The 27468-nt window shown below is 43.7% G+C and overlaps 1 protein-coding gene across 2 annotated transcripts; it reads right to left on the bottom strand.

The window, feature by feature from the left end:
* Positions 1-557: 557 nt before the first annotated feature.
* On the bottom strand, positions 558-27199 carry scly (selenocysteine lyase). 2 transcript variants are annotated; one of them, XM_078209187.1, is made up of 13 exons: positions 27084-27199; positions 25065-25166; positions 21961-22070; positions 20912-21012; positions 18874-19060; positions 17708-17835; positions 16362-16523; positions 12334-12440; positions 9617-9653; positions 7369-7452; positions 4801-4903; positions 4585-4660; positions 558-1951 (listed from the first exon to the last, which is right to left on the bottom strand). In XM_078209187.1, the coding sequence occupies exons 2-13, from the start codon at positions 25124-25126 to the stop codon at positions 1786-1788; spliced, it is 1323 nt and encodes a 440-aa protein (XP_078065313.1). In that variant the 5' UTR covers positions 25127-25166; positions 27084-27199; the 3' UTR covers positions 558-1785. The 2 variants fall into 2 exon arrangements, with proteins under 2 accessions (XP_078065313.1, XP_078065314.1); XM_078209188.1 differs by having other exon boundaries at positions 564-1951; positions 27095-27171.
* Positions 27200-27468: the final 269 nt, after the last annotated feature.

Raw genomic sequence — 27468 nt, forward strand, 5'->3', positions numbered from 1 at the left:
GCACCTCCCCCCCCCCAAAACCCCAAACAGTGACATAATGGGCTTCCTGCCATTTTGCATTAATCAGCATATCATGAACAGGCCTCCCCACAACAAACTCTCCATCATCATTGAAAAGTCCACCCCTGGCAACGTGATGTCATGTTGGCACGTTCCCGGACAGGTTTTTAAGAAAAGTTGAAAGCTCACTGCCAAGGGAAATTCTGAGGTGAGCATGTAGTTCACCACAGGAACTGGGTCCAGGGGGGCAGAAGCCAACTACGGGGTTTATGCTTCCTACAGAGCTTGCACCCAGGGAGGGGAGGGGTGGGCACCTTGGCTGTACAGGATGGAGAGGGGAAAGTGCATCACCGGGGATGGGGTAGGGGAGCTCCTCATTGCCAGGGGAGCATTGACATGACTGTGTTCTGTCACTGGGAATGTCATCAATGAGCTAGCAGTGTTGCAGAGAGGAGATGGAGGAGCTCTGGAGTGAGCATTCAGCCTTTCAGTGGAAGATGAATGTAGTTGTCTCAGCGGAACTTCATGGAGAGATTTTATGAAAGCACAAAGCCACAGAGGTTGCAAAAAATGAGATTTATTACATTGCCAGAAGTGGAGGATGACTTGCATACATATTCATTATTTACAACTGCCTAATATCAGTGCCCCAGCTGTGCAACTACACTAACTTAACCTTTCTATCCCTGCTGCTACATCTTGGTGTATCCCCAGGATCCACAACAGAGGTGGAGGCAGTCTGCTATCTCCAGGCCACATTATCTGTGGTAGCCCCGGCCTACTTTTGGGATGCTGCTGTGTGATGGCACCACCCCTTTGGCTTGAGAGGCTGGGGCTGTCTTGGTCACAAGAAGAGGGAAGTCAGATGGCTAGGCACATCCAGAGTCTCCTGGATGGAAGGCCCCAGGCCAAGAATGGGGTGGGGCCTATTCCTGCCTGACAGGCTGCCAGCATAGCGCTGGGCAGGCCACTGCACATACACCAAACTGTCAGTGTGGAGATCAACGCATGTTGACCTCCAGATCACTACCTTGCAACCCCCCCCCCCCCCATTCCCCATTGCTGGCCTTGCAGAGCGCTCCACCTCCCCCCCCCCCCCAACCAATCACTGGCTTCACAGACAAGCCCCAATGCACCGCACCCCACACAGATTTCCCGATCCCCCTCCGACAGTTCTAATCTCTTCTCCCCACCCTCTCAATGACTAGTCCCAACACCCTCCCTCCCCACCATCCTCCCTCCCTCTGCCAGCAATCCTATTGGAGAGTGGCGGACCCGCTAATTAAATGCAAATCCCGATTTCCATATGGTAATCAGCTCCACGCCGATTTCCAGCACGGAGCTGATTACTCTGGAAATCTGAGCTGCGGAAACAGTGACGCCTAGTAGGAAGCCCGTGAAACGGTCCCCGCTGATGTCTCCTGGCCCACTGAGCAGCACAGCAGGTTAGGAGAATCACCCCCAACATTTCATAAAGGCACACTAGCACCACACTCCTCAAATAAACTTGCAACGGTTAAAAGCTTGATCCAGAGGGATGACCAGTTTTGTGGACAGGGCAGGTTTATAGCCCTGGTTTTTTTAAAACCAGTAAAAAAGATTGTGGAAATTTCCTTAAGCTTAATGCAATTCCTCGATCTTTTGTATTAGTATAATTGCTTTGAAAAAAAAAAGCTAGCCCACCTTAGTGGAAACTCCAAGCCCTATCTTTTGGTGAGAAAGGCCTGATTTTTCTCACTTTGTAGCTCTGGGTTTCTGCTGCAGTAATCAGATCCTGGTCCCGTGCTACTGCTCAACCAAAGCACAGCCTTCAATTTCATTAACTGCTTGCTTCAGGTCTTCAATAATGACATCTACATCCTCTTTTGATGTTGTACGTCCCACACTCAAGCGCAGTGCATTTATTGCCACATCAGGTTGAATGCCACTATTCAGTAAAATAGGCGAGGGCCTGGAAAAGCAAGATTAATTGTTATAGGAGGACGCAAGATGAGGAGAGAAAATAAATTGCATTCAATCCATCAATTCTACTCCTGTCACAGAGCTTGGATTCATCACTACTCATTGAATACCAGCATGATGTTTTATACAAATAATTCCTGCCAGGAACACTTGCATAGTTGAATACAAACTGCAGATATGGCGGCAAGTAGTTATACTGTTAGGGCCCAGAGATAAAACTCAATTCCTGCTTTGACAAGTTGTGGAACTGAATTCTGTGAACCTCAATTCAAGGGAAAATTGCTGCTGGGTTGTCCAAAAAAGCCAACCAGTTTACTAATACCTTACAAAGGTAACCTGTCACCTCTGCTCAGTCTGGCCTATTCTTGTCCAAACTGAAGTCAAAACTATAATGTCTACCTATGTTCATGTCTTCATTACTCAGCCTAGACTGCTTGATTTCCAAAAGTATCCAAGCAGCATGGTAGCTGCTGGAAGAATTTAATTCTGTCTGTATTTAACCCTGCAATCTCCAATCCCAATTCCTGACCAAATATTATTCCAGCTGCTCTCTGTAGAGGCTTCACCAACATGGTATTCGTTGTTTGTCTGACAGCTATCTTCCATTTCTCTGGAGCAAATTCATTCTGCTATCTCCAGACTTTCCTGAAGTTCCTTCATTCAGTTCTTGTATGACCAGATTTGCTGCAATTAGGAACACCAAAGGAACCAACTTTGGCCCCACTTAGAAAAGTTACAGTACAGAAAGAGGCCATTCAGCCCATTGTGTCTGCAAAAAAAACAAACCAGTCGCTCATTTTAAATCCCACTTTCCAGCATCTACTCTGTAGCTTGCAGGTTACAGCACTTCAGGTGCAGATCCAGATACCTTTAAAATATTTGAGCATTTCGGCCTGAACCAAACTTACCCCATCAAAAAAAAATATTACACACATCACTAATTTACCACTTCTCTGGAACGTGGCTCAACATCAGTTTCTGGTACTGTATTTCATTCGCTACTTGGGTTCTGCTACCACTGTACTGTGTTCTGAGGATACTTAAGTCACTTACATGTTTCACAGATACTGCACTGAGCGATGTGGGGAATACAGACAAATACGGGAGGATAAAGATTATTAAATGGACGTTTCTTTTTCATTTCAAATAATTAATTGACCAGCAGTGACCTGGCCTACTTTCAAAGACTCAAATCTATTCTTTGTACAACACTGGTTGCAGCCAGTGCACCAGAATAACTTGGTACAGGGCCCTTTTGACTTCCGGCTCAGTGGTCTGCTCAAGCTCTGTTCACAGAAGGGACAATGGGCAGCAGTGCTCAGTTACACGGCTGTATCCAGACACTGTATGCTAACAATTCAAATGCCAATGGGTCATAGTACTAAATAGTATAAAGCGGCCTCTAACTAAACAGCAACATTGCCATAGTTATTAAATTATTCACCATTAATATTTACTTCAAATCAAGCAGCCAGTACATAAAATGCAAAATATGAAACAGATTACGGAATCAGAAACCACTGATCTTTCTAGTCTGTTGGCAGTTTTAACTGGCAGCATTCCTATTTAGAAAATATACAAAATCCCACAATTGTATCGTTATATAAATGATCTGGAAGAAGGTGTAACTGGGGTGATCAGTAAGTTTGCAGACGACACGAAAATGGCTGGATTTGCAGATAGTGAGGAACATTGTCAGAGGCTACAGAAGGATATAGATAGGCTGGAAATTTGGGCAAAGAAATGGCAGATGGAGTTCAATCCTGATAAATGCGAAGTGATGCATTTTGGTAGAACGTAGAGGGGAGCTATACGATAAATGGCAGAACCATAAAGGGTGTAGATACGCAGAGGGACCTGCTCTCTGTAGAGATAGGTGATGTCACAGGTGGAGAAGGTAATGAATAAGGCATATGGCATGCTTGCCTTTATAGGATGGGGCATAGAATATAAAAGTTGGGGTCTGATGTTGCAGTTGTATAGAACGTTGGTTTGGCCGCATTTGGAATACTGCGCCCAGTTCTGGTCGCCACACTACCGGAAGGACGTGGAGGCTTTAGAGAGAGTGCAGAGAAGGTTTACCAGGATGTTGCCTGGTATGGAAGGGTTTAATTATGAGGAGCGATTGGGTGAACTGGGGTTGTTCTCACTGGAAAGACGGAGGATGAGGGGTGACCTAATAGAGGTGTATAAAATTATGAAAGGCATAGATAGGGTGAACGGTGGAAGCTTTTTCCCAGGTCGGCGGAGAGGTTTAACACAGATATCAGAAGGACGTATTTTACACAGAGGGTGGTGGGGGCCTGGAATGCGCTGCCAGGCAAGGTGGTGGAGGCGGACACACTGGGAACGTTTAAGACTTATCTAGATAGCCATATGAACGGAGTGGGAATGGAGGGATACAAAAGAATGGTCTAGTTTGGACCAGGGAGCAGCGCGGGCTTGGAGGGCCGAAGGGCCTGTTCCTGTGCTGTATTGTTCTTTGTTCTCCTTCTTAAACGTTCAATTTCACCCCAGATAATTAAAAGCACGGGCTGCTAGGAGAGTGGGTCAGCATAATGACTCTGAACATTATTCTGAAACCTATTCCAGAATCACAGGAGTCATCTTGAGACCTCTTACCTATTGCTTTTGCCCGAATGGCAGGCAGATCCCACACTGGCCAGCAACTTTCGACAGTGCTGCAGCACCTTGTAACCTGCACACAATCAAACAGTTATTGTGGTGTAGCACACTCTTAATGGTGATTTAAACATTCCTAACCCTGTACTTTTGGGTGTTTATTAATAATACTATATGCCTGATTCAATGAGTGTAAGACAATAGTTTTGTCAGTACCTTGCAGGTTAGGCCCTAGAATAGACATGTTGCAGGTGTTTGGCAACCTATCTGAACCCGCAAAGTGGCTGTTGAAATGGACTCTGTCCTGCCCAAACGCAATCTGCAATAAGAATAGAAAAAAATCAAATTAGTTTCTTGGGGGTATAAAATTTACTGATTAATCATATAATACACAGCAACCACATAAATAATAGATTCAGTAATAATGCTGCGTCAACTTTCTCTGATGAAACATTCGCTCCTTCTAGCACGGATGTTCAGTAGCAGCAGTGTGTACTATCTACAAGATGCACTGCAGCAATTCACCAAAGATCCTTGGACAGCACTTTCCAAACCCACGACCACTTCCATCTCGGAGGACAAAGGCAGCGGACAAATAGGAACATCACCACCTGCAAGTTCCCCTCCAAGCCACTCACCATCCTGACTTAAATATATTGTTGTTCCTTCACAGTTGCTGGATCAAAATCCTAGAATTCCCTCCCTAACCACATTGTGGGTCAACCCACAGCACGTGGACTGCGGTGATTCAAGAAATCAGCTCACCACCACCTTCTCAAGGGCGACTAGGGATGGGCAATAAACGCTGGCCAGCCGGCGATGCCCATGTCCCACAAATTAATTACAAAAAACCCCACAAATGTACAGGTCTAGTGAACTAAATTCTTCCTGTTGTAACCTGTATCCTACTGTGGTATGCATATCCTGGCAGCTCTGAAAGTTATGAAGCAGCTATAACAACAGTAATGCTACCATGTGAAAACGTAAGAAATAGGAGATCATATGGCCCCTCTACCATTCAACATGATTACAGTTGATCTTCTACCTATACTGCACTTTCCTGTCCACCCCATACCATTTCATTCCCTGAGAGATCAAAATCTGTCTATCTCATCCTTAAACATTTTCAACAATGAAGCTTCCACAGCCCTCTGGTATAGGCAAATCCAAAGATTCACAACCCTCTGAGTGAAGAAATTTCTCCTCATCTCAATCTTAAATGTTTGACCTCCTTACTCTCAGGCTTTGCCTCGTGTTCTACATTTCCCCAGTTAGGGGAAATTATCTCTCCAAGTCTAACTGTCAAACCCCTTCAGAATCTGGAATGTTTCAATGAGATCACCTCTCATTCTTCCAAACTCAAATTTACTCAGCTTCTAATCACAAATCAACCCTCTTATCCCAAGCTCGCGAACTTTTTCTGTACCGCCTCCAATGCAGGTAGATCCCTCCTTAAGCATGGAGATGAAAGCTGCACACAGGACTCCAGGTGTGGTCTTACCAAAATCTGTACAACTGTAGCAAGGCTTCTTTGTTCTTGTACTGCAGTCATCTTATAATAAAAGTAAATGGCCCGACTTGCTTGCTGTACCTTTTGATTTGATGCGTCACATGTATTGGTATATAGTGAAAAGTATTGTTCCTTGCGCACAAAGCATGCCATTCATAGAGAAGGAAAGGAGAGAGTTACAGTCATAGCTAGGATGTAGAGAATGATCAACTTAATGCGAGGTAGGTCCATTCAAAAGTCTGATTGCAGCAGGAAGTAAGTCGGTTCTTGAGTCGGATAGTACATGCCCTCAGACTTTTGTATCTTTTTCCTGACGGAAGGTGGAGGAGAGAATGTCCGGGGTGCGTGGGGTCCTTAATTATACTGGCTGCTTTTCCGAAGCAGCGGGGAGTGTAGAAATCCCTCTAAACATTAACACGCGGTTCTGGAGCATGACATTGGGCAACCTAACACATTAAGGTAATTTCACCTACTCGGATCATTTTGTATGTTTTCACCTCTTCTTTTCCAATGGTACCTATTCTAGCTGGGCTGACATTCCAGGGGTGATAGCAGCGCTTGGAATTACACCCAAGTGGATTGCAAGTCCAGTCAGTGAATGCCATCAGATTACGTAATCAATCATATCCTGGCTTTATCCTCTACTGAAGTCCACCTAAGTGCAATTTTCCATTTGCAATCATTGTATAACAATTAAGAAGGGCACCTTGGGTAATATTACTCCCAATTCCCCTCCCTAACCTAGTTGTAGCACCTCAACTGTGACCAGTTCATTCAGTAGAGGATTCAAAGCAGGTCCTACTGGTCTATAATGGTTTAGTGCTGCATTGAGTGGTACTCTACACACAAATATCTGGATACCTGAGCTAATTTTTTACAATTGCAGTCATTAAATTATTGTGCAGTCACTTCATGGCAGTAGAACTCATGCAAAATATCACCATGGATGTTTTGTGGGTTGTCTGCATTTCATAGAAACATGGGAATCACTAGATGAGAAGAGACCAGGGGTCGTTTAGTTCATCTTTCACTGCCCTAGTAGTCGCATAAAGTGATAATGGAGCTGTTGACTAATCATTGTAATCAATCCTTTTATCAATTAGGAGTATAACAGATCCAAAGATCGGGTGAAGAAAACCACCATTATTGGGAACCACTGGTCCAAAGTCACCTGGTCCTCACAACACGCTACGCATACCACATGCCCGGTCTCAAATTACTCCTACATTGTACCCTAAAATATTATTTCATGACTACTAAACATTCACACATACCAACAGCTTCTTTTCCAGGTAATCCCTCACTTCTTTCATGTGTTTGGCATATACCTCCAGCTCCCTGACCACCAGTTCAGCAGCCTGAAGGAAGAAGTCAGTAAAATGTGTTTGAAGTCTATCAGCCATTAACCGTTATTTTACTTTGTATATAAACAGCAGCTGGTTAGAGTAAGGATTATTCACCATATAAACAGTTTGAACTTACTCAGTATGTAATGAAGAGTACCAACTTATTCAGCAGGAGAAGGGATACTTAATGTTCAGAATTTGGTATATTTAAGATAATATTCTTTGATGAAGTAATGGAGGGGCTGGATGAGGGTAAGTCTTCAAAATCTTGAAGGGTTTTGAGAATAAATGAGGAACTAGTTCCAGTGGCAGAAGGAAAAGCAAGCAGAGGATACCATTTTAAGCTGATTGGCATAAGAACCCGAGCTGATGCAAGGATAAGATAATTATTCAACAAGTTTAGGACCTGGAAGGCACTGCCTGAAAGGGTAGTGGAAGTAGACTCAATACTAACTTTCAAAAGGGAAATGAAAAAATAATTGAAGAAATTATGGAGCTACAGAGAAAGAACAGGAAAGTGGGGCTAATCCGATGGCACTTTTAAAAGTTGACAAAAGCACAATAGACTGAATAGTGCCCTTCTGTGTTGCATAATTCTATGACTCACTGAGGAAAGTGCTTCAATCCATCCAACTCACTGTCACTCAGATCGTGTCAGATGATGATCTGTTTTCTTATTCTAAACTTGTATCCTTTTTTCTCTGTTGATTCAGAAGTTGACCTGATTCCCTTTAATTGTGTTTCCAATTCCCAGCCCATGGGCATCAGTTCATTCACAAACAAGTAAATGCAAGTTTGATTTAACTCACAGCTCCTTTAGTAATCACTATCTCCCCCTATTCTGTTTTTGCACAAAATATCCCTGCAGCAAATCAATTCCTTTCATGAATCTAAACCTTAGAATTACTCATTTTGTTTCTTCAGTGCTCATGATGCAAAATTCTTTAACCCTCTCTCAATCCTTTACATTGCTTGTTGGTAAAATCACCAGGACTTAACATAATACCACACACAGCTCACCCATACTTCCCAAAGGACTAGCAATACTTGGATTTATTGCTCTGTTCATTGGCTGGGGCATTGAGTTTAAAAATTGGCAAGTCATGTTGCAGCTTTACTGAACCTTAGTTAGGCCGCACTTGGAATATAGTGTTCAATTCTGGTCGCCACACTACCAGAAGGATGTGAAGGCTTTGGAGAGGGTACAGAAAAGATTTTTTAGGATGTTGCCTGTTATGGAGGGCATTAGCTATGAGGAGAGGTTGGAGAAACTTGGTTTGTTCTCACTGGAATGATGGAGGTTGAGGGATGACCTGATAGAAGTCTACAAGATTATGAAGGGCATGGACAGAGTGGATAGTCAGAAGCTTTTTCCCCAGTGTGGAAGAGTCTAGGGGGCATAAGTTTGTGGTGCAAGGGGTAAGGTTAAAGGAGACGTACGAGGCAAGTTTTTTTTTTTTACACAGAGAGTGGTGGGTGCCTGGAACTCGCTGCCACGGAGGTAGTGGAAGCAGATACGCTAGTGACTTTTAAGGGGTGTCTGGACAAATACATGAATAGGATGGGAATAGAGGGATATGGTCCCCAGAAGGGTAGGGGTTTTTAGTTCAGTCAGGCAGCATGGTCGGCGCAGGCTTGGAGGGCCGAAGGGCCTGTTCCGGTGCTGTAATTTTCTTTGTTATAACCCAGTTAGTGGTTCAAATATATGATTGCATTTCGAAGAGGAGAGCGAGAAACTTGCCGTGTCACTGAAGTATTGGTGAGGTGAATATAGACACACAACTATAAAAGATAATTGCTGCCAGTTTTACCATGACTGCAAGGGATTAGCTCATCTCGACATAAGCAAGATTTAGCCTGCAGAATGGGAGCTGCAGAGGGGCTGTTTCAGAAAAATCTTGCTGAGCTAACACTATTGATGCCTGTTCCATATCATATGTAAGAAGTCTCACAACACCAGGTTAAAGTCCAGCAGGTTTATTTGGTAGCACAAGCTTTTGGAGTGTTGCTCCTTGAAGGAGCAGCAACAATCCGAAAGCTTGTGCTACCAAATAAACCTGTTGGACTTTAACCTGGTGTTGAGATACTTCTTACTGTGCTTACCCCAGTCCAACACCGGCATCTCCACATCATCCATACCATACAGTCAGGACGAGATTTAACAAGTGCTATTTACCTTTCCAAGTCCTGCGATCATCGGTGTGTTTTCTGTGCTGTAAAGAGATGGCAGTACAAACAGGGAGATTAAATATTGGATTTATAATTTATATATTCACTAAAACATGTACAGTTAGTTCTAAATCAGTTCCAATACCCCTATTAGACCCTAACTTCGATGAAAATCTACCCAGCGGAGATCAGACTGATCTTATTCCAGTTAAATCGTTGGGTGAGAAATGGGCAACAGTGAATTAGCTGTCCGATTTAGACCTCATGTGACAATGTAATTAGCTTAACCAGAGAAGAAAACCACGCAAGGTATCAAACAGAGCATTTGATTCTGTTTTTGGTCTGGCAATAAAAAAATTATGTTCTTCCCACGCAGTTAAAAACTGAAATGTGTCCCTTTGGATTCTTGGTACATAAGCTGTCCATTCAGCTCCTCAAACCTGTTGCCCAGTTCAAGCAGACAATGATTAGTACCTTAATTCCATTTACCTTGCTTGGTTCCATATACATTGATACCCTTGCCTAGCAAAATCAATCTGTTTTGAAATTTTCAGTTGAGTCCTGGTCTCAGCTTTTTAAAAGGGGAGTTCCAGAATTCCATGACCCTTTTATGAAAAATGTGTCTGGACTTCACCCACGAATTGCCTAGCTCTGGTTCTAATGTTTACAGTAAGAAGTCTCACAACACCAGGTTAAAGTCCAACAGGTTTATTTGGTAGCAAATACCATAAGCTTTCGGAGCGCTGCCCCTTCGTCAGATGGAGTGAAAATCTGTTCTCCAACAGTGCACAGAGACACAACATCAAGTTACAGAATACTAATTAGAATGCAAATCTCTACAGCCAGCCAGGTCTTAAAGGTACAGATAAAGTGGGTGGAGGGAACATTAAACACAGGTTAAAGAGATGTGTATTGTCTCCAGACAGAACAGCTAGTAAGATTCTGCAAGATCAGGAGGCAAGCTGTGGGGGTTACTGATAATGTGACATAAATCCAACATCCCGGTTTAGGCCGTCCTCATGTGTGCGGAACTTGGCTATCAGTTTCTGCTCAGCGACTCTGCGCTGTCGTGTGTCGTGAAGGCCGCCTTGGAGAACACTTACCTGAAGATCCAAGGCTGAATGCCCAGGCCCGGGAATGAACGGGCATTCATTACCCAATGTAATTAGCCTGCTAATCCCAGAGGGGCAATTTAGCATGGACAATCAACGTAACCTGCACATCTTTGGACTGTGGAAGGAAATCAGAGCACCTGGTGCTGTGAGGCAGCAGTGCTAACATCCACACCACCCTATTTTAGCCATTGTCTCATTCCGACAAATTTGTGCTGTACTGTCTCCAAGGCAAACGTATATTTTACATCCAGAAGTGAAGGTAGAATTAGAACCAAATCAATCACTGGGGCCATGCCATCCATACAGACAGAGTCACAGTAATTACATAGCTCAGAGTAAGTGCAGGGCGGACATCATTACTGTGACATTATGGTCGTAAAATATGTCAGTTTTCGGAAAGAGTATGGGTACACTGCATCACAATAACAAAATGCTACTGTTTCAGATACTTGTGGCCCCTCCTCGTATTCGACCAGTGGAAGAAAGGAGATATTAAATGGTCTCTCCTGGAGCAGCAAAAAAATTGGAAAACATTTCAGCTGCTTTAAGTTGAAGAGAGAAAAAACACTAGGTGTCAAGCAACACAGACTAAAAAGGGGAAAAAACTGGAACTGGGCGAAGGCAATAACTTTTTAAAATCATAAGGCAAAAACAGGTGATAGTAAATCGAGAAAGGAGCATTTGAAATTCCTTCTTACGCAAGAATGCTATAGAGATGGAAGTTTATGATGGCTTTTGGGACAGTCAGCTACACACAATGCATGCCAAGGAAACAAGCCGCCTACTGTCTGGGGCAAGGCAGTATTGCGTGTCCGCATATCTGTAGGGGAAAGAACCCTCTTTGACCAAATCTTAGGTCAGCATTCCCAATACCTCCTTCTGGTCCAACAATTGCTCAATCTTGCCTCCACAGAGTGTCTTGGGCCACTATGCTGAAGGAGCTATATAAATGGAAGCTGTTGATCAGGTGTTGCAGGTGAAATGGAAGTCAGGTTGGAGGTTCCCGAATAAAGAGTAGGAGAGGGCAGTTGAGAGGAAAAGGGGCGGTATATAACCCAGGAGCACTTGGTCAGATGCTGGAGAAGTGATATGAGTGGTCAGGGCTGCTGGGAAAAATGGGATGACAAGGACACGAGGGCCAGACTGGCTGAAGAGCTGGAAGTTAAGGGTGTGGGTCAGTTGAATGATAGTCACAGGAGTAGAGGTAACTATGTGCAAGGCCTTAATTTCAGACACAGAAAAGGAAAAGAACTCCAAGAGATCAGTGTAAGGATGAGAATGTTTGGAAAAGGATTGCGTTGCTGGTTTATGATTAAACAAGAGAAGTTTGAAGTTCACAGCAACCAGGAGTCAGAAGTAGTTTTGATTAAATAGAACGAACTTTGAATGCAGCTTTAGCTCGTTCAAGCAGATAGCGGTGGATAGCCAGGTCAATGGAACACGATCAATCTTATTCTTTGCTTTCACTCCATAACCCCCAACAAGCTTGAGATTGAAGCTATAAATCTTATTTTATCAAAAATACAATGTTAAACTCAGTGGCACCCATCATTCAAGGATAATCCAGGGTTAAAAGAGCTAATTCCTCTGCATTTTCCAGTTAACCTACCCTGGCCTGTATTTACTTTCTTGGCCTCCACCAAAGAACATTGGGTATATAGGCGTGTTCGTGCCTGGCCCTCTTGCATACAGAGCTCCAATCCGTGGGCCGTAAAACTGTGTGGGCGACAGAAATACAATCAAATTAATGCCAACCAAAACAAAGGTTCTGAAATCAGGTAGCACTAGCTCTTCATTTTCATGGTCATTACATATTGTGTTCTTTCCAAATTTCAATAAACTTGAAATGACTAAATTGCACCAGTGTTTTAAATGCAAGATTACACCATCATAAACATCTGCTGCACATAGCCAGTGTCTAACCACCACCATGCTCTGCATCATTGGTGTATTGTACTCAAACCAGTGGTCTATCAGTTGTAACAAAATATCTAAGATTATTGAGGAATAATTGAATTACTGAAGTTCTGGATCTGTGTATACAAATTATAGTGTGAATTGCTTGTAGGCTATTTACTGAGTAGATTCAATTTATTCATCAGAGAAGCAACATATTAGGGTATTCATAGAGAGACCTGGAGCTGTGTAAGAGCAAAGAGAGTTGAAATCTCATGTACACAATTTACTAAAGGTTACTGGACAGGTACAAAAGATAATGGTATGTTGGCCTTCATTGTGAGGGAGGGTGCAAACTTCATTCGCACAGTGTTACCACCCCAGCTGATGTTAATACTGGACAAGTCAATCCCAGGGTGAAACAGAACTGGACTGATCCTAACTTTCTAAAAACTGTGGAGGCAAGTTACTGAACAAGTTCACAGGAGTTTCCTGATGAACTTTTAACATAAAGAATAAGCATTCATTGAAAAAGGAAAATGAACTGCTTTACACCAGACAAAAAGATGGAAAGATTTCAGTACAAACACAAGTAAAATTCCCACCATTCCTTTCATCCCAGCACTTACAGTTACAGACACAAAAACCCAACGAAGAATTAGCACCATCTTATCAAGACTTCTTCCTTGGGCTGGCCCAAATGCAAAAAGTTTACTTCCAGCACATTCACTTGATGCTTTTTTCCCCCCAGCTGGTATTTCTCCCTGCGATACCAAAAGCTGTACTCTACACTATTATTTCAACAGTAGAGCAAATATACGAGTTCCCCAAACTCTATCCCCCAGCAGCCTTGCAGAATTTCTTTTCAGAGAATTTAGAACTCCGGTCTTCCCTCTCTTGACATACACGCTCTGAACTTTTTTTGTCTTTCCCTCAGTATCACTGCACCCCTGTTGCATCAACAGTCTTGGTCAGACTTCATCTGGGCTAATGTGTTCTGTATTGAACACCAAACCTCAGGAATGATGTTGGCCTTGGAGACAGTACGGGACACGTTACAAAATTTTTGGTTTGTGTTCCCTGAATTTAAAAAGGTTGAAAGGTGCTCTAAAGGAGATGTTTAAATCTATAAAGGGATTGTATATGTTAGAGAGAATTATTTGATCTGGTAGGGGAATCCAGAACAATGGAGCTAATCTGTAAATCAATGCTTGGCCATTTGGGATTGAAACCAGGAATCACGTTTTCATACAAAGGATATTGGAAATCTGAATTTTCTCTCCCAGAGGCTGTGTAAGTTGGAGGACAAATGAAGTTTACAAGATGAAGATTAATAAGAATTTTGTTGGGTAAGGACATCAAGAGAACCAGAATCGTTGTGAATCAGACCGGGATCACTGGAGTTTTTAAAATACTTTCACAGGATGTGACTATCACTGGCTAGGCCAGCATTTACTGCCTATTCCTAATCGCCCTCGAGAACATGGTGATGAGCCGTCTTGTTAAACCACTGCAGTCCACTTGGTAGGTACACCCACGGTACTGTCAGGGAGGGAGTTGCAGGAGTTTGACCTAGCATTGAAGAAACAGTAATACATTTCCAAGTTAGGAAAGTTGAATGGCTTGGAGGGGAACTTGCAGGTGGTGTTCCCTTATGTTTGCTGCCCTTCTAGATGATAGTGATCATGAATTTGGAAGGTGCTGCCTAAGGAGCCTTGGTGATAAAAAGAAAATGGAATTGCAACACCAGAGGAAAGCTGTAAGTTGACTGGCTGATAGTATTGTAGCTTTGTTTCTCCTTCTCCAAAGTTAGGAAGTTTGTCTGAGGAGCTGGGAAATTAAAATTTATTTTTTTATAAAAGGGTTAAGTAAAACGTTTCAATTAACCTTCCTGTAATTAAGTGACAACAGGAGAAAGGGAGTAGCTAGTGAATCCCCCCCGCCCCCCCAAGTTCTATTACCTAATAGATAGAGGAATGGTAATTTAGCTCCAACCCCTGAAGTGCACATCCTAGTCGATGAGGGAACTCCAGGACATTTCCTGTGTCTTGGATAACCATATGAAAGTGTGATTAGCTGCAGCAGGTTGAGCTCTGGGTTTCATGCCTTGAGCAGCGGCTGACATCACTGCAATGCATCTGTGAGGCTGAGAGCTTTGTGGATGGCACATTTATAGAATGTGGTCACCCTGCAAATACACAGGGAGAGATAGAATGGGTGATCACCAATTAGTGACGTAGAAATAGGCAGGTAGTGCTGGAGTCCCTTGGGTGCATCTTACTCTCCGACCAGTATACTGATGGAAGTGACGGTCAACCTATGACTGCAGCCTCAATCCATGGCATGTGGCCCTGCAGTCAAAATTGGGAGCTAGGTAAGAAACAAGCAAGAAGAATCTCAAAAGTAGTAATCTCCAGATTATTCCTGGTCCTGCCCCCAAGTGAATATAGAAATAGGAAGATAGAGCAGATTAATGCATGGCTGGACAGATGGTGTAGGAAGGAGGGCGTTTAATTTTTGGGAAATTGGGATCAATTCTGTCAGAGATATGACCAGGACAGGCTGTACCTAAACAGAGCTGGAACCAATTTCCATGCAGGGTGATTTGCTAGTGTTTTTGGAGAGGGTTTAAAGTAACTAGGCATTGGTGTGGGAACCAGGAGATAATACTCAAGAAGAATTTCAAACTGCCAAGAATATTGGGAAAGGCAGACAGTACTACAAGAGAAAATAGTAAGGCATTAGATGTTTTCAGCATAAGAGGGAAATTAATGAAGTCTAAATTGGGGTTACATTACACGCATAGAATCATAGAAACCCTACAGCGCAGAAAGAGGCCATTTGGCCCATCGAGTCTGTACCAACCACAATTCCACCCAGGCCCTACCCCCACATCCCTACATATTTACCCACTAATCCCTCCAACCTATGCATCTCAGGAAACTAAGGGGCAATTTTAGCACGGCCAATCAACCTAACCCGCACATCTTTGGACTGTGGGAGGAAACCGGAACACCCAGAGGAAACCCACACAGACACGAGGAGAATGTGCAAACTCCACACAGACAGTGACCCAAGCCAGGAATCGAACCCAGGTCCCTGGAGCTATGAAGCAGCAGTGCTAACCACTGTGCTACCGTGCTGCCTCATGTGAATACACAGAGTGTAGGAAATAAGATTGAGTTGCAAAATCAGATAGCCACATAGAAATATGAGATTGTGGCTATAACGGAGGTGTGGACAAAGAAGGGCAGGACTGGGTAATAAATATTCCTGGATACAAGGTGTTCCAGAAAAATAAGGAAGGGAGGAGAGGTGGTGATATTGATTCAGGAGAACGTTGCAGTGCTGGGCCAGAGGGGACAAGGAAAGAATCTATTTGGCTAGAGCAAAGAAACAAAGAAGGTGTGATTATATTGCTCACTATAGGCCACCAACTAGTGGGAAAGATGTAGAGGAACAGAGTTACAAGAAAATTACAAAGAGAAGCAAGAACTATGGAATAATCATCATGGGGGGAGCTTTAATTAGCCGAATATAGACTAGGATAGTAACAGTGTAAGGGACAGAGGAACAAGAGTTCCTCATGTCTACAGCGCAAACAGAGTTAAGATACATGAAGTGGCTGAGTGGCAGTATAAGCTCATGGGATGGAAAAGCCTACTCCTGGTCCAATGCTCTTGTTCACAAATCTAATTCACCAGCCTAGTAAAAACAGCTAAGCCAAGAGGGGTATTTTACCTTGTGTCCTACGATCGTGAGATAATCCACACCAAGATCCTCCACGTCTACTCGCAATTTGCCGATACCCTGTGCTGCATCTGTGTGCAGCAAAATCCTGGGTGTTTCTGCGTTTCTTTGCTGAGTTAGAGCCTTCACTTGCCGGCAGATCTCTGCAATTGGCTATAATCGAGCAATTGCCATTGAAACTTGTTATTGTGTTGTTGATCAGGGTGCAAATACAAAATTATATATAATTTGAATGGAGCAAGATATTTAAACTCTCTTCCAACAATATCAGGAAAGGGTTGCTGCACGAAATACAAATGCTATTTAATTACTTAAAAGGGAATTAGATCAATTACCAGCTCAACTGGGAATAGAGCGTGGAAAGTTTAAAATATGGCATAAAGGCTATAAGCAGCCAGGAAAACCAGGCAATCTGGCCAATGAAGCCCTGTATCAATTTGCATTTACATTTCTTACTTGCTGGTTTATCTAGCACTGCTGGTTCATCAGTGGATGAACCTGAACATTTTTTCCTTTGGCTAAAAATATACAAGGTAAGAAAAATGTATTTGATTTTATATGTGGTTCATGAGACTCCATGAAGCCAAGGACCTTACTAAAAGCTCAAACACCACTTCAAGAACAACATGACATGTGACATGAAAAGGACATTTTAACCAGGAGTACTATAATGTAGTGGTTATGCTACTGGACTTGTAATCCAGGGAAAGCGAGTTCAAATCCCACCATGGCAGTTTGAAACACTGAATTCATTTTAAAACAAAATCTGAAAATAAAAATCAGTTAAAGTGAAATGAACATAGGAAATAGGAGCAGGAGGCAGCCATTTGGCCCCTTGAGCCTGCTCCGCCATTCTACCTCAATACCATTTGCCTGCACTATCCAGATATCCCTTGATGTCTTTAATATGTAGAAATCTATTCAGCTCTATCTTGAACGTACTCAATGGCAGAACCTCCACAACCCTCTGGGTAGAGAATTCCAAAGATTTATCACCCCGAGTGAAAACATTCCTCTTCATATTGGTCCTAAATGGACTCTCTCTTATTCGGAGACAGTCGTGTCATGTTTCCTGCATGAATTTGTCAGATCGTTGTGAAACCCAATTGATTCACAGGGTGGGAATCCTGCCATCGTAACCCAGTCTGGCCTACATGGGACTTCAGTTCCAGACCAACATGGTTAACTCTGCTCGCCGAGCAAGCTACAGTTGTATCAAACCTCTACCAGCAGTTCAAAAATAAGGCCCACTACCACGTTCTCAGGAAAATGATACGTATTAAATGGTGACCTTGTCAGACACCCACTTCCTGAGAATGAAATAAAGACATAATTACCATGACAACACCTGTCTCATTGTTAGCAAGCATAACAGAAATAAGACAGGTGGACGACCTGACAGCAGCCATTAAATCATTTACTTCAATGCGGCCGGATACCTTGGAAACAGGCAAAAACGTGGCTTCTGAAATGGAGAAAAATGGTCCTTTCACTTAAAGGCAATTTTTATTATAAAATCACTCAATTTGTAACCAATTGGAAGATTTTTCACTACTTTTTAGCAGCTGCTTTTTCTCCTGCTAAGAGGCCACAGACTCCAAAGCACGCTTAACAACATGCTCAAAAATTCTAAACACACCTGCACTCCGAGTTAAGTTTATTTATTGGTGTCACAAGTAGGTTTATATTAACACTGCAATGAAGTTATTGTGAAAATCCCCTAGTCACCACACTCCGGCACTTGTTCAGGTACACGGAGGGAGAATTTAGCATGACAAATGCGCGTAACCAGCATGTCTTTCGGACTGTGGGAGGAAACCAGAGCATCACTTCCACAAACATTCACTCCCTCCAGCAATGACGAACAGTGGCAGTCGTGTGTACCATCTACAAGATGCACAGCAGGAACTCACCATGGTTCCTTAGGCAGCATCTTCCAATCAATATTCCTCTATCACCTAGAAGGACAGGGCAGCAGGCACATAGAAGACCAACACCTGGAAGTGCTCCTCCAGTTCACTCACCATCCTGACTTGTCATTTGTCTTTTTTTGTCACCTTGTCATTTTTTTCATTGTCACCAGGTTAAAATGCATGCACCTACACAACAGGGACTGCAGCAATTCAAGGTGGCAGCTCACCGCCACCTTTTCAAGGACAGCTAGGGATAGGCAATAAATGCTGGCCTAGCCAAAGACACCCACATCCCATAAAATCCATTTTTTTAAAAAGTTCCTCCAGTGGTTGTAGAATGTACTTGGCCTGCCATCAGAGTTCTTTTGGAGAAAATCTGCTCCAACATTCCAAAATAAAGAAAATACATTTCAGCTGCTCATCTCAGATGATGTGCTGATAATCATAGCCAAGATGCCAACCATGTAAATGCTTTGCATATTCATAACACATTGGTAGAACTTTGATTATACATTTACATTTGGAGGTATTGTATCATGGGGAGAAAGAGAGGCAGAACTGTTTTTCATTTCTAGATGCAAGTACATCACCTGCTTTTCCCTCCTTGATCAGATTGTCTACCACCAGTTGCACTGAATCATGCTCGACATTTGATATAATGATGTGCGGTAATGGCTTAGCAATGCAAGCAATCTCCATACTCCCAGCTTGCTGTGCCAGATGCTGATAATGGTCCCAATAGTGCTTGATTGCCGTGTGAAAGACCAAATTGTTCGCCTGAAAAACATGGACCCTTCTAAGTTTAAGTTGGGACTCCCACATTCTGCATAAATACCTGTGCATGAGACAGTGACAAACTCTAGAAAATTCTTTGAAGAGACATAGCATGTAGAAGAAGGGAATCTTTCTATTTTTTTAAATTCAGTGTCTTCATTGAACACACTAAGGATGGCTTCCTTCACTGTATTTTTAGCCACTCACTTCACTGCAAAAAACATCAAGGGGCTGGTCCCACAACATGACATGGGCTTTGATTGACTCTGCCCAACCAGATTTTTAACAAATGAAAATACAAACATCCTCCCCCCCACCACCACCCATCATCAGGCATAAAAGCCTGATAATGATACAGAAATTTATGCAAATGCAGATCGCAACTTTCAAAGTCAGGATTCCCATTATGTCATTGGTGAGGGGGAGGGATGGGATTGAGTGGGGAACACCTGCCAGCATAACAGCAGTTTTGGGACTCCCATGGGATTTTCCACCCTTGCCGCTGTTCCCTCCCCCCCCCCTCCCCTGAAAACAAGAACGGAAATCTCCCCCCCATCCCCCCCAAACCATGCGGGCGGTTCTCCCAGCCCGCTGTGCTGCCACAGTGGCGCATTGGGCCAGGAAACTCAAGGGGAGGCCGTGTAGTGGGCATCCTACTGGGCACCACAGCCTCTGGCTGCCAGATTTCCAGTGTCACCAGTTCTGCACCAGAAATCAGCGCAGAACTGAATAAATCATTACAATGAGGGTTAACATATCATTAACGGGCCTGGGACTGAAGTCTCCGGGCCCACTAGCCTCCCTCCATCCCCCCAGCACCCCCAGCAGGAATGTTTCACTTCAGTGGGGTTTACAACAACTCCCCTTTAGTAGGGAACGGGCGGCCCAACCCTGCTGGAGTGAAGGGGGGGGGTCCCCCAGGAGGTTGGGGTAAGAGGGGTGCCCCCTGGGCATTGCCAGTTTGGCAGTGCAGCTGGTCCCTTGGCACTGCCCAAGGGACAAAGTGGCAATGCCCAGGGGGCATCTTAGCACTGCCCACTGGGCAGTGTCACTGATACTCTGCAGTCGGGCTTCATGACAGAAGGAGGAAGGCCAGCGATTGGGGCAGGAAATCGATGCTGACCCGGACACGTCCAGAAAGCCAGCGATCGTGTAGTAAGGGGTCGCACAGCCAGCGATTGAGAGGCCGGCAGTGCGGGGCTACTGTGCATGCACCGATCCCCGTTCCGACAGATCGCCGCATGTGCAGTGGCCCACTCAGTGCTTTGCTGCCGGCCTCAAGTGGGAATAGGCTCCACCCCAGGATTTTTCATGAGATTCACGCTAGGGCATCCTATAATGCATAGAGTATGGGAGGTTCATTTTGAAAATCCCGCTGAAAAAAAACCAGGGCTTTACTCCAGTTTTTACATGAGTTCAGCACGTAGAATCTTTTTGGAAAAATACCACCCCATGTCAGGTACTGTATGGGGAGATTCATAATCTTTTGATATTGTTTCATTAAAAGTCCATGTTTGAAAGTCTCCACACTTTCTCTTGCTCCCCCTCTATCCTAGCTGGAAGGACTGAAATGAACGTCAACCCAACTCTTTAAAGGGCATGAGCACATTGCATAGAAGTGTTTGTAACTTGTCACAAATTGTCAGTCACTCAGGAAGCTCATCTATCAAAGTTGAATGTGATGCAGGTTTGCAATGTTGACCCTTACATTGTCTAACAGCCATGGATTTTGTGGTGGCAGGGGTAAAGAGTTGCGTGGAGTTAGAAGGGTGGATTGCCTCACACATGGGTATATACCACAGGCAATCAAAACTGGAACTTAAATTATATTTCTTTAGATAGAAACCTTCTTACCTCAGTTCCACCAGAGGTAAAAATGATATCTTCTGATTGACCTCCAACCATTTGAGCCACTTTCTCTCTTGCCCAATCTATCAGCTCTTTGGCTTTTCTACCTAATCATAATTAGACACACAAAGAAAATGGAAGGCATCATTTGTCTTTATTTTCACTGAAACAATGTCAAAGTCTTTTCCACTTTTAACATGGGGAGGAGGATTGGGCATTTGATGCAGGGACCAAAAAAAGTTTGAAGTTTATTTATTAGTATCACAAGTCGGCTTACATTAACACTGCAATGAAGTTACTGGGAAAATCCCCCAGTCGCCACACTCCAGTGTCTGTTCGGGTACACAGAGAATTTAGCATGGCCAATGCACCTAAATCAGCACACCTTTCAGACTGTGGGAGGAAACCCACACAGACACGGGGAGAACATGCAGGCTCTGCACAGACAGCTGGGAATCGAACTTGGGTCCCTGCGCTGAGAGGCAGCAGTGCTAACCACTGTGCTACCCTGAAAGAAGAGCTTCTTTGCAGTTGAAACAGCTCTGAAAAAAAATCACCCTCAGTGCAAGTAATCCAGATTTTGACCGACTTGTAAGAAGAGAAGCTAATTCCTGCTACAGCCTCTTTCAACACAAATGTCAGGTCATGTGATAGTTGCTGATATGATCTCTGCCTTAAGGGTGCATCGAGACCGTGGCTACCGGTTTGAGGCCAGTAGTTGCAGTACGAGTTCCAGCCAGGCAGTACATGTTGCCCTTATTTAGGAATTATGTGCAGCAAACAGTTGGGAACATGCATGGAGACCCTTCCCAGTAATTAAAAGACAAGAGGTGGAATTTTCCGACCGTTCCCCTCACTGGGTTCTCCAGTGGCAATGCAGGCAAGCCATAGAAAATGCCACAGACCTCAGTGGGATTGGAAGATCCTGCTGATGGCCAATGGCGAGTTGCCTCCGCTGCCGGGAAATGCGCTGCAGGGGATTTCTGGAAAATCCTAGCCAAGGTGTAAAATTTCCATGGTAGGGAGGCAGGAAGGACAGTTAAGAAGTTACACACCTGGTCTGTACGAACTGCTGGGGTTTCCCCAGGCCACTTGTATGGCTTCGGTAACAGTCTGGATTACCTCAGTGTCCACAGGCGTTGTTGCATTGTAATCCATGTAAATGCTGTTTCAAATGGAAGGTATTATTTTAACTCCATTTATTTATTCACTTTTCCTATAAAAACACAGGACCCAACCTTCACTGGGTGGCTAAAACTAATTACACCCACAGTATGTCACTATGAAGGAAAAATTACAAATTGAGGAAATTTAGTTGATGCAATGGTTTTGATGGCTTCCTTTTACCTCTATAACCTGGATGCAAATCTGTTCCATAGTGAGAAAGCAAAGATCTCCTCATTCTCAGAATGACAAGATATGGATTAATTTACATTAAATCAATATTAAAATACACTGGCAGAAAGTGGCACCAACTTAAGGCGATTAAGCAAAAGAATAAGAGACGTTGAGGGAAACGTTTTTATACAGTGAGTGGTTAGGATCTGGAGTGCACTGCCTGAAAATAGAGGCTGATTCAATTGTTGCTTTCCAAAGAGAATTGCTTAATTATCTGAGAAATAAAAAAGTGCAGGGCTACAGGGAAAAAGCAGAAGTGTGGGGCTAGCTGCTGCTTTTCCAAGAGCTGGCATGGATATAATAGGCCAAACTGTGCTGCAACTATTCTGCAGTTCTATGATTATTCAGTGGATTGGTACTCTGCACTTTCATCCTAGCCCAGACTGCAAAGGTATAGGTTTCCTTCTCCTGATACCATAAATGATCCTTGTGCAAAAAAAAAAGAGAGCCTCAAATCAATTCCCAGTTGGAATATATTCAGAGCCATTTTCCACTGCCCCCACTAATCGCTAAGCTTTAATTTCACAGTAGACAGATCTCAAGCATAGGAGACAGAAATTGAATGTAGCAATGGAGAAAGAGCATCCATTCATGTGTGCACCGCCTGAAGCCAGGTCATGGCTCGTTGTCTGCTGTTGCTACATCCGGAGCCATTTTATGGACAGTTTTTGTCAGAGATGGTTTGCCACTGCCTTCCAAAGTCAATGGACAGGGTGAGGAGACATCTCTCAGCCAGAATGGAAATCAAACCCATGCTGTTGGGTTTTTTTTTTTGCTGAACCACACACCATCCATCGAGCCAACTGAACTAATTAGCCCAAGTGGGCATTAAAATGGGAAAACATACAAGATCCTGAGAGTAATTGATAGGTGGTTTACCATGATGGAAGATGTTTCATCTTGTGGGGGAGACGGGATCTAGCCAACACAATTTAAGAATAAGAGATCTCCCTTTTAAGATGGGGATGTGGATGAGTTTCTTCCCCACTTCCGTGGAAGTTGACTCATTGAACTTATCCAAGACGGAGTTAGATCATTTTTGATTGACAAGGGAATCAAGGATTGAGGAGCAAACAAGAAAATGGAGTTTAGACCACAACTAGGTCAGCTATGATCTTACTGGTGCAAGCTCGAAGGGCCAAATGGCCTACTCCTGCTCTCAAGTCTGATATTCCTATAAGATCGAATTCCAATGAAGGACCTTAGCAAAACCTTTCACAGATGCGGTCAAGCCTGGAGTATATTTTCTAGTTTACCTTGGTATTCACTGTTTTAATTCAAATACAGTGCATAAGGAGTTAGAAGTGGTTGCAGTTTATATTCATGTCCCTTGTCTGCCTCAATGAGAACTACTGGTCAGTTCAGTTTCATCTCTCAACAGAATGCTTTAATGAGGAGCTAAAGCAAGCAACTCAAATAGACTTAAGTGTATGATTTATTCAATTATGTGCATAACTGGGCTATCCTCTTACACTGAGCTGGCAATTGTTCAAATCCACAAACGCTTTGGTAACTGCTCTAATTTCTTGGAATTAAGAATCTAATGGTGACCATGAAACCATTGTCGATTGCCATTAAAAACCTATCTGGGTCACTAATGTCCTTCATGGAAGGAAATCTGTCATCCTTACCTGGGTGGCCTATACCAGAGCCACAGCAATCTAGTTAACTCTCAAATGCCCTCCCTAAAGGCCTAGCAAGTCACTCATTAAGGGTAATTACAGATGGGCAATAAATGCTGGCTTTGCTAACCACATCCTTATTCCATAAAATAATTTTTTTTTTAAAAGAAAGAAAATTAGCTTCGACTGTTCAAATTGAGATGGCTAGTAAGGAACTTTTAGAGAGACTAGGAAGATGGGTCAGCTTCTCAACAGCAAGAATTCATACAACACTTATCATAAAACATCCAAAGGATCTTAATTAAAGTGTTATTAAATAAAATATGACACCAAGCCACCTATGCAAATATTAGGACAGATGACCAAGAGCTTAATCAAAGAGGTGAACTTTAAGCAGTATCTTAAAAGGAGGAAAGCAAGGAAGAAAGTCGAAAGGTTTAGGGAGAGAATTCCAGAGTTCAGAGCCAATTGAAGGCATTGCTATCAAAGGTGTAGCGACTGAAATTGGGCGTGTTGCAAAAAAAGGCTCTAGATGGCTCGATGGAATTATGCCAACAGCAAGGGTTTGATTCCTGTTCCGGCCACGGAGGACTTGGCACCTGCCTTAGAATGGAAGGCAATGTTAAACCACTACTAGCAAGAGAACAGCTTAGGTTGAAGCATCAGCAGACAATGAGCCAAGGACCTGCTTTTGTGCAAAGTACACATGAATGGGTGAGTTGGTAAGAACATAAAAAGTTAACGATAAAATATAGTCCAATCTTAGAGATTGTGAGCCACTTGCTTTCCTTATTTTAAGGAGTTAGTGCAGCATAACAACAATTGTAAATATAAAACTTAGAATAAAAGCAAAATAATGCACATACTGGAAATCTGAAATAAAAACAAGGGCTGGAAATGCTCAGCAGGTCTGGAAATGCTCAGCAGGTCTGGAAGCAGCAAGACAATAACAGTTAACATTTTGAGTTGAATATTACTCTTCTTCAGAACAGAAGTATCTGAAAGACCTCTATTCAACTCGAGATATTAAATGCTGTTATAATTGAGAGTGAATTGGCAGCCCCTTTTCACATAACAGCTGCTATCATATTGCACAAAGGCAAAATTATCTCCAAAGTGTTTCCCAAGCTCATACTTACTTGTCAGATGCAGGGTCGACTGCACACCCACCAGTTATTGCAGTACAGCAATTCTTCTCCATGGCCTGGCACTTTACAGATAGCACAATTCTCAAAACAAACCTTTAAAATACAATTAAAATATCAAATTCAGATGTTTGAATGAATCACATCTGACTAACAGAGGGACAGTGTGTAAGCCATGAGATTCTGAGAGCTTTGTATCAGAGGCAGTGAAACAACTTTAAGGGGTTATATGAAAAGCAACACAGTGGTTAGCACTGCTGCCTCACAGCTCCAGAGACCCGGGTTCAATTCCAGCCATGGGCGACTGTCTGTAAGGAGTTTGCATATTCTCCCTGTGTCGGTTTTCTCCGGGTGTTCTGGTTTCCTCCCACAGTCCAAAGATGTGCGGGTTAGGTGAATTGACCGTGCTAAATTACACCCTGGTATCACAAGCTGTGTAGGTTAGGCAAAGACCTATGTTTTGAGAGTTTGATTGTATTGCTGCCAGGTTTCAATGTTCAACTGTTGCCCAGCATTTTGGCAAAGAAACACAACAGCTGCACACGTAGACAGGGCAGAACAGTGTCAGGAGACACCATTCTCTCAAATAGTAGAACCATAGAATCCTTACTGTGTAGAAAGAGGGCATTCAGCCCATCAAGTCTGTACCGACTCTGAAAAAACATCCCACCCAGGCACTCCCTTCTGCCTATCCCCATAACACAGTAAGAGTTTTAACAACACCATGTTAACGTCCAACAGGTTTATTTGGTAGCAAATGCCATTAGCTTTCGGAGCGCTGCTCCTTCGTCAGATGGAATGGATATCTGCTCTCAAACGGGGCATACAGAGACACAAAATCAAGTTACAGAATACTGATTAGAATGCGAATCTCTACAGCCAACCAGGTCTTAAAGATACAGACAATGTGAGTGGAGGGAGCATTAAGCACAGGTTAAAGAGATGTGTATCGGCTCCAGACAGGACAGCCAGAGAGATTCTGCAAGTCCAGGAGGCATGCTGTGGGGGTTACTGATGGGTTTATGTCACACTATCAGTAACCCCCACAGCTTGCCTCCTGGACTTGCAGAATCTCACTGGCTGTCCTGTCTGGAGACAATACACATCTCTTTAACCTGTGCTTAATGCTCCCTCCACTCACATTGTCTGTATCTTTACGACCTGGTTGGCTGTAGAGATTCACATTCTAATCAGTATTCTGTAACTTGATTTTGTGTCTCTGTATGCCCTGTTTGAGAGCAGATTTCCACTCCATCTGACGAAGGAGCAGCGCTCCAAAGGCTAAAGGCATTTGCTACCAAATAAACCTGTTGGACTTTAACCTGGTGTTGTTTACCCCAGTCCAACACCGGCATCTCCACGTCATATCCCCATAACCCCATGCATTTACCATGGCTAATCCACCTAACCTACACATTTTTGGACTGTGGCAGGAAACCCACACAGACACAGGGAGGATGTGCCAACTCCATACAGTCACCCAAGGCTAGAATCGAACCTGGGGTCTCTGGCACTGAGGCAGCAGTGCAAACCATTCACCATAGCATCACAAAAACATACATACATCAAGTAAACCAGCTGCCCACACTATTTACAATTTTTAGTTTTACCTCTGAACTTTTGAAAATGTCATGGTACATGACTGAGGGCCAGTCAGGTCAGCAATATAACTATCAATGTGAAGCTGACATGGATGTGGCTCAGCTGACTTCACAAGAGGACCTTTTGGGAGGTCCTGAGACTGTGACAATAGCTGTCTAAAAGTGAGCTCCCATTCGCACAACAACAACAAAACCAATTGCGGAGAACAGCAAAGTCTGGCTAGCTGACCCCTGAGTGGCAAGGTCCTGGTGTGCAGAGAGCCCCCCCTTGTATTTAAAGGAGACTGAGTTTATTTTGCAGAGTGTGTGAGAGAGCTGGGGATGTTGTGAATGAGACTTCCATGTACCATTTACAGCACCTGCCCACCTCCTGCTGCTGCTGCTGCTGCTGTTCCCCCATCATTTTACTCACTTGCTGTTCACTGATTATGGTTTATTCTCCACAGACTCCGGCTGTTGAATCCTGTGAAGATTTTAGCAGCCACTCAGCCTAATACTTCCTCCCCTGGCCGCTGGCCCCTCCTCACCCCCGGCCTCCGCCCACTTTCCCATTGGCGACTCCCTTCACAGCGCCACCGGCAGCGGAATGGGAGAATTACAGACAGGCGCCTACTGTCACGGTGGGGGGGGGGGGGGGGGGGGTGATGGAGAGAATTGGAAGAGGGAAGAATGGAGGAGGATGAAGGAAGGAAGGAAAGGATGGGGGAGGAGGGAGAGGAGAAGAAGGGACGGAGTGAGGGAGAGCAGAGAGAACCGGACGGGGAAAGGGGGGGCGAAGATGGGAGGAAGAAGAAATA

Source organism: Mustelus asterias, chromosome 3 (genome assembly GCF_964213995.1).
Source record: "Mustelus asterias chromosome 3, sMusAst1.hap1.1, whole genome shotgun sequence".
In the NCBI taxonomy this organism is placed as follows: domain Eukaryota; kingdom Metazoa; phylum Chordata; class Chondrichthyes; order Carcharhiniformes; family Triakidae; genus Mustelus; species Mustelus asterias.

What these genes read in the sequence shown, in the direction of transcription:
- scly (XM_078209187.1), bottom strand. Translation starts at nt 25,126, where the DNA reads ATGGAGAAGAATTGCTGTACTGCAATAACTGGTGGGTGTGCAGTCGAC. An exon ending in TCACGATCGTAGGACACAAG is followed by an intron (nt 12,441 to 16,361) that starts GTAAAATACCCC and finishes TCGCCCACACAG; the next exon opens with TTTTACGGCCCACGGATTGG. An exon ending in TCTAGGGCCTAACCTGCAAG is followed by an intron (nt 4,661 to 4,800) that starts GTACTGACAAAA and finishes GATTGTGTGCAG; the next exon opens with GTTACAAGGTGCTGCAGCAC.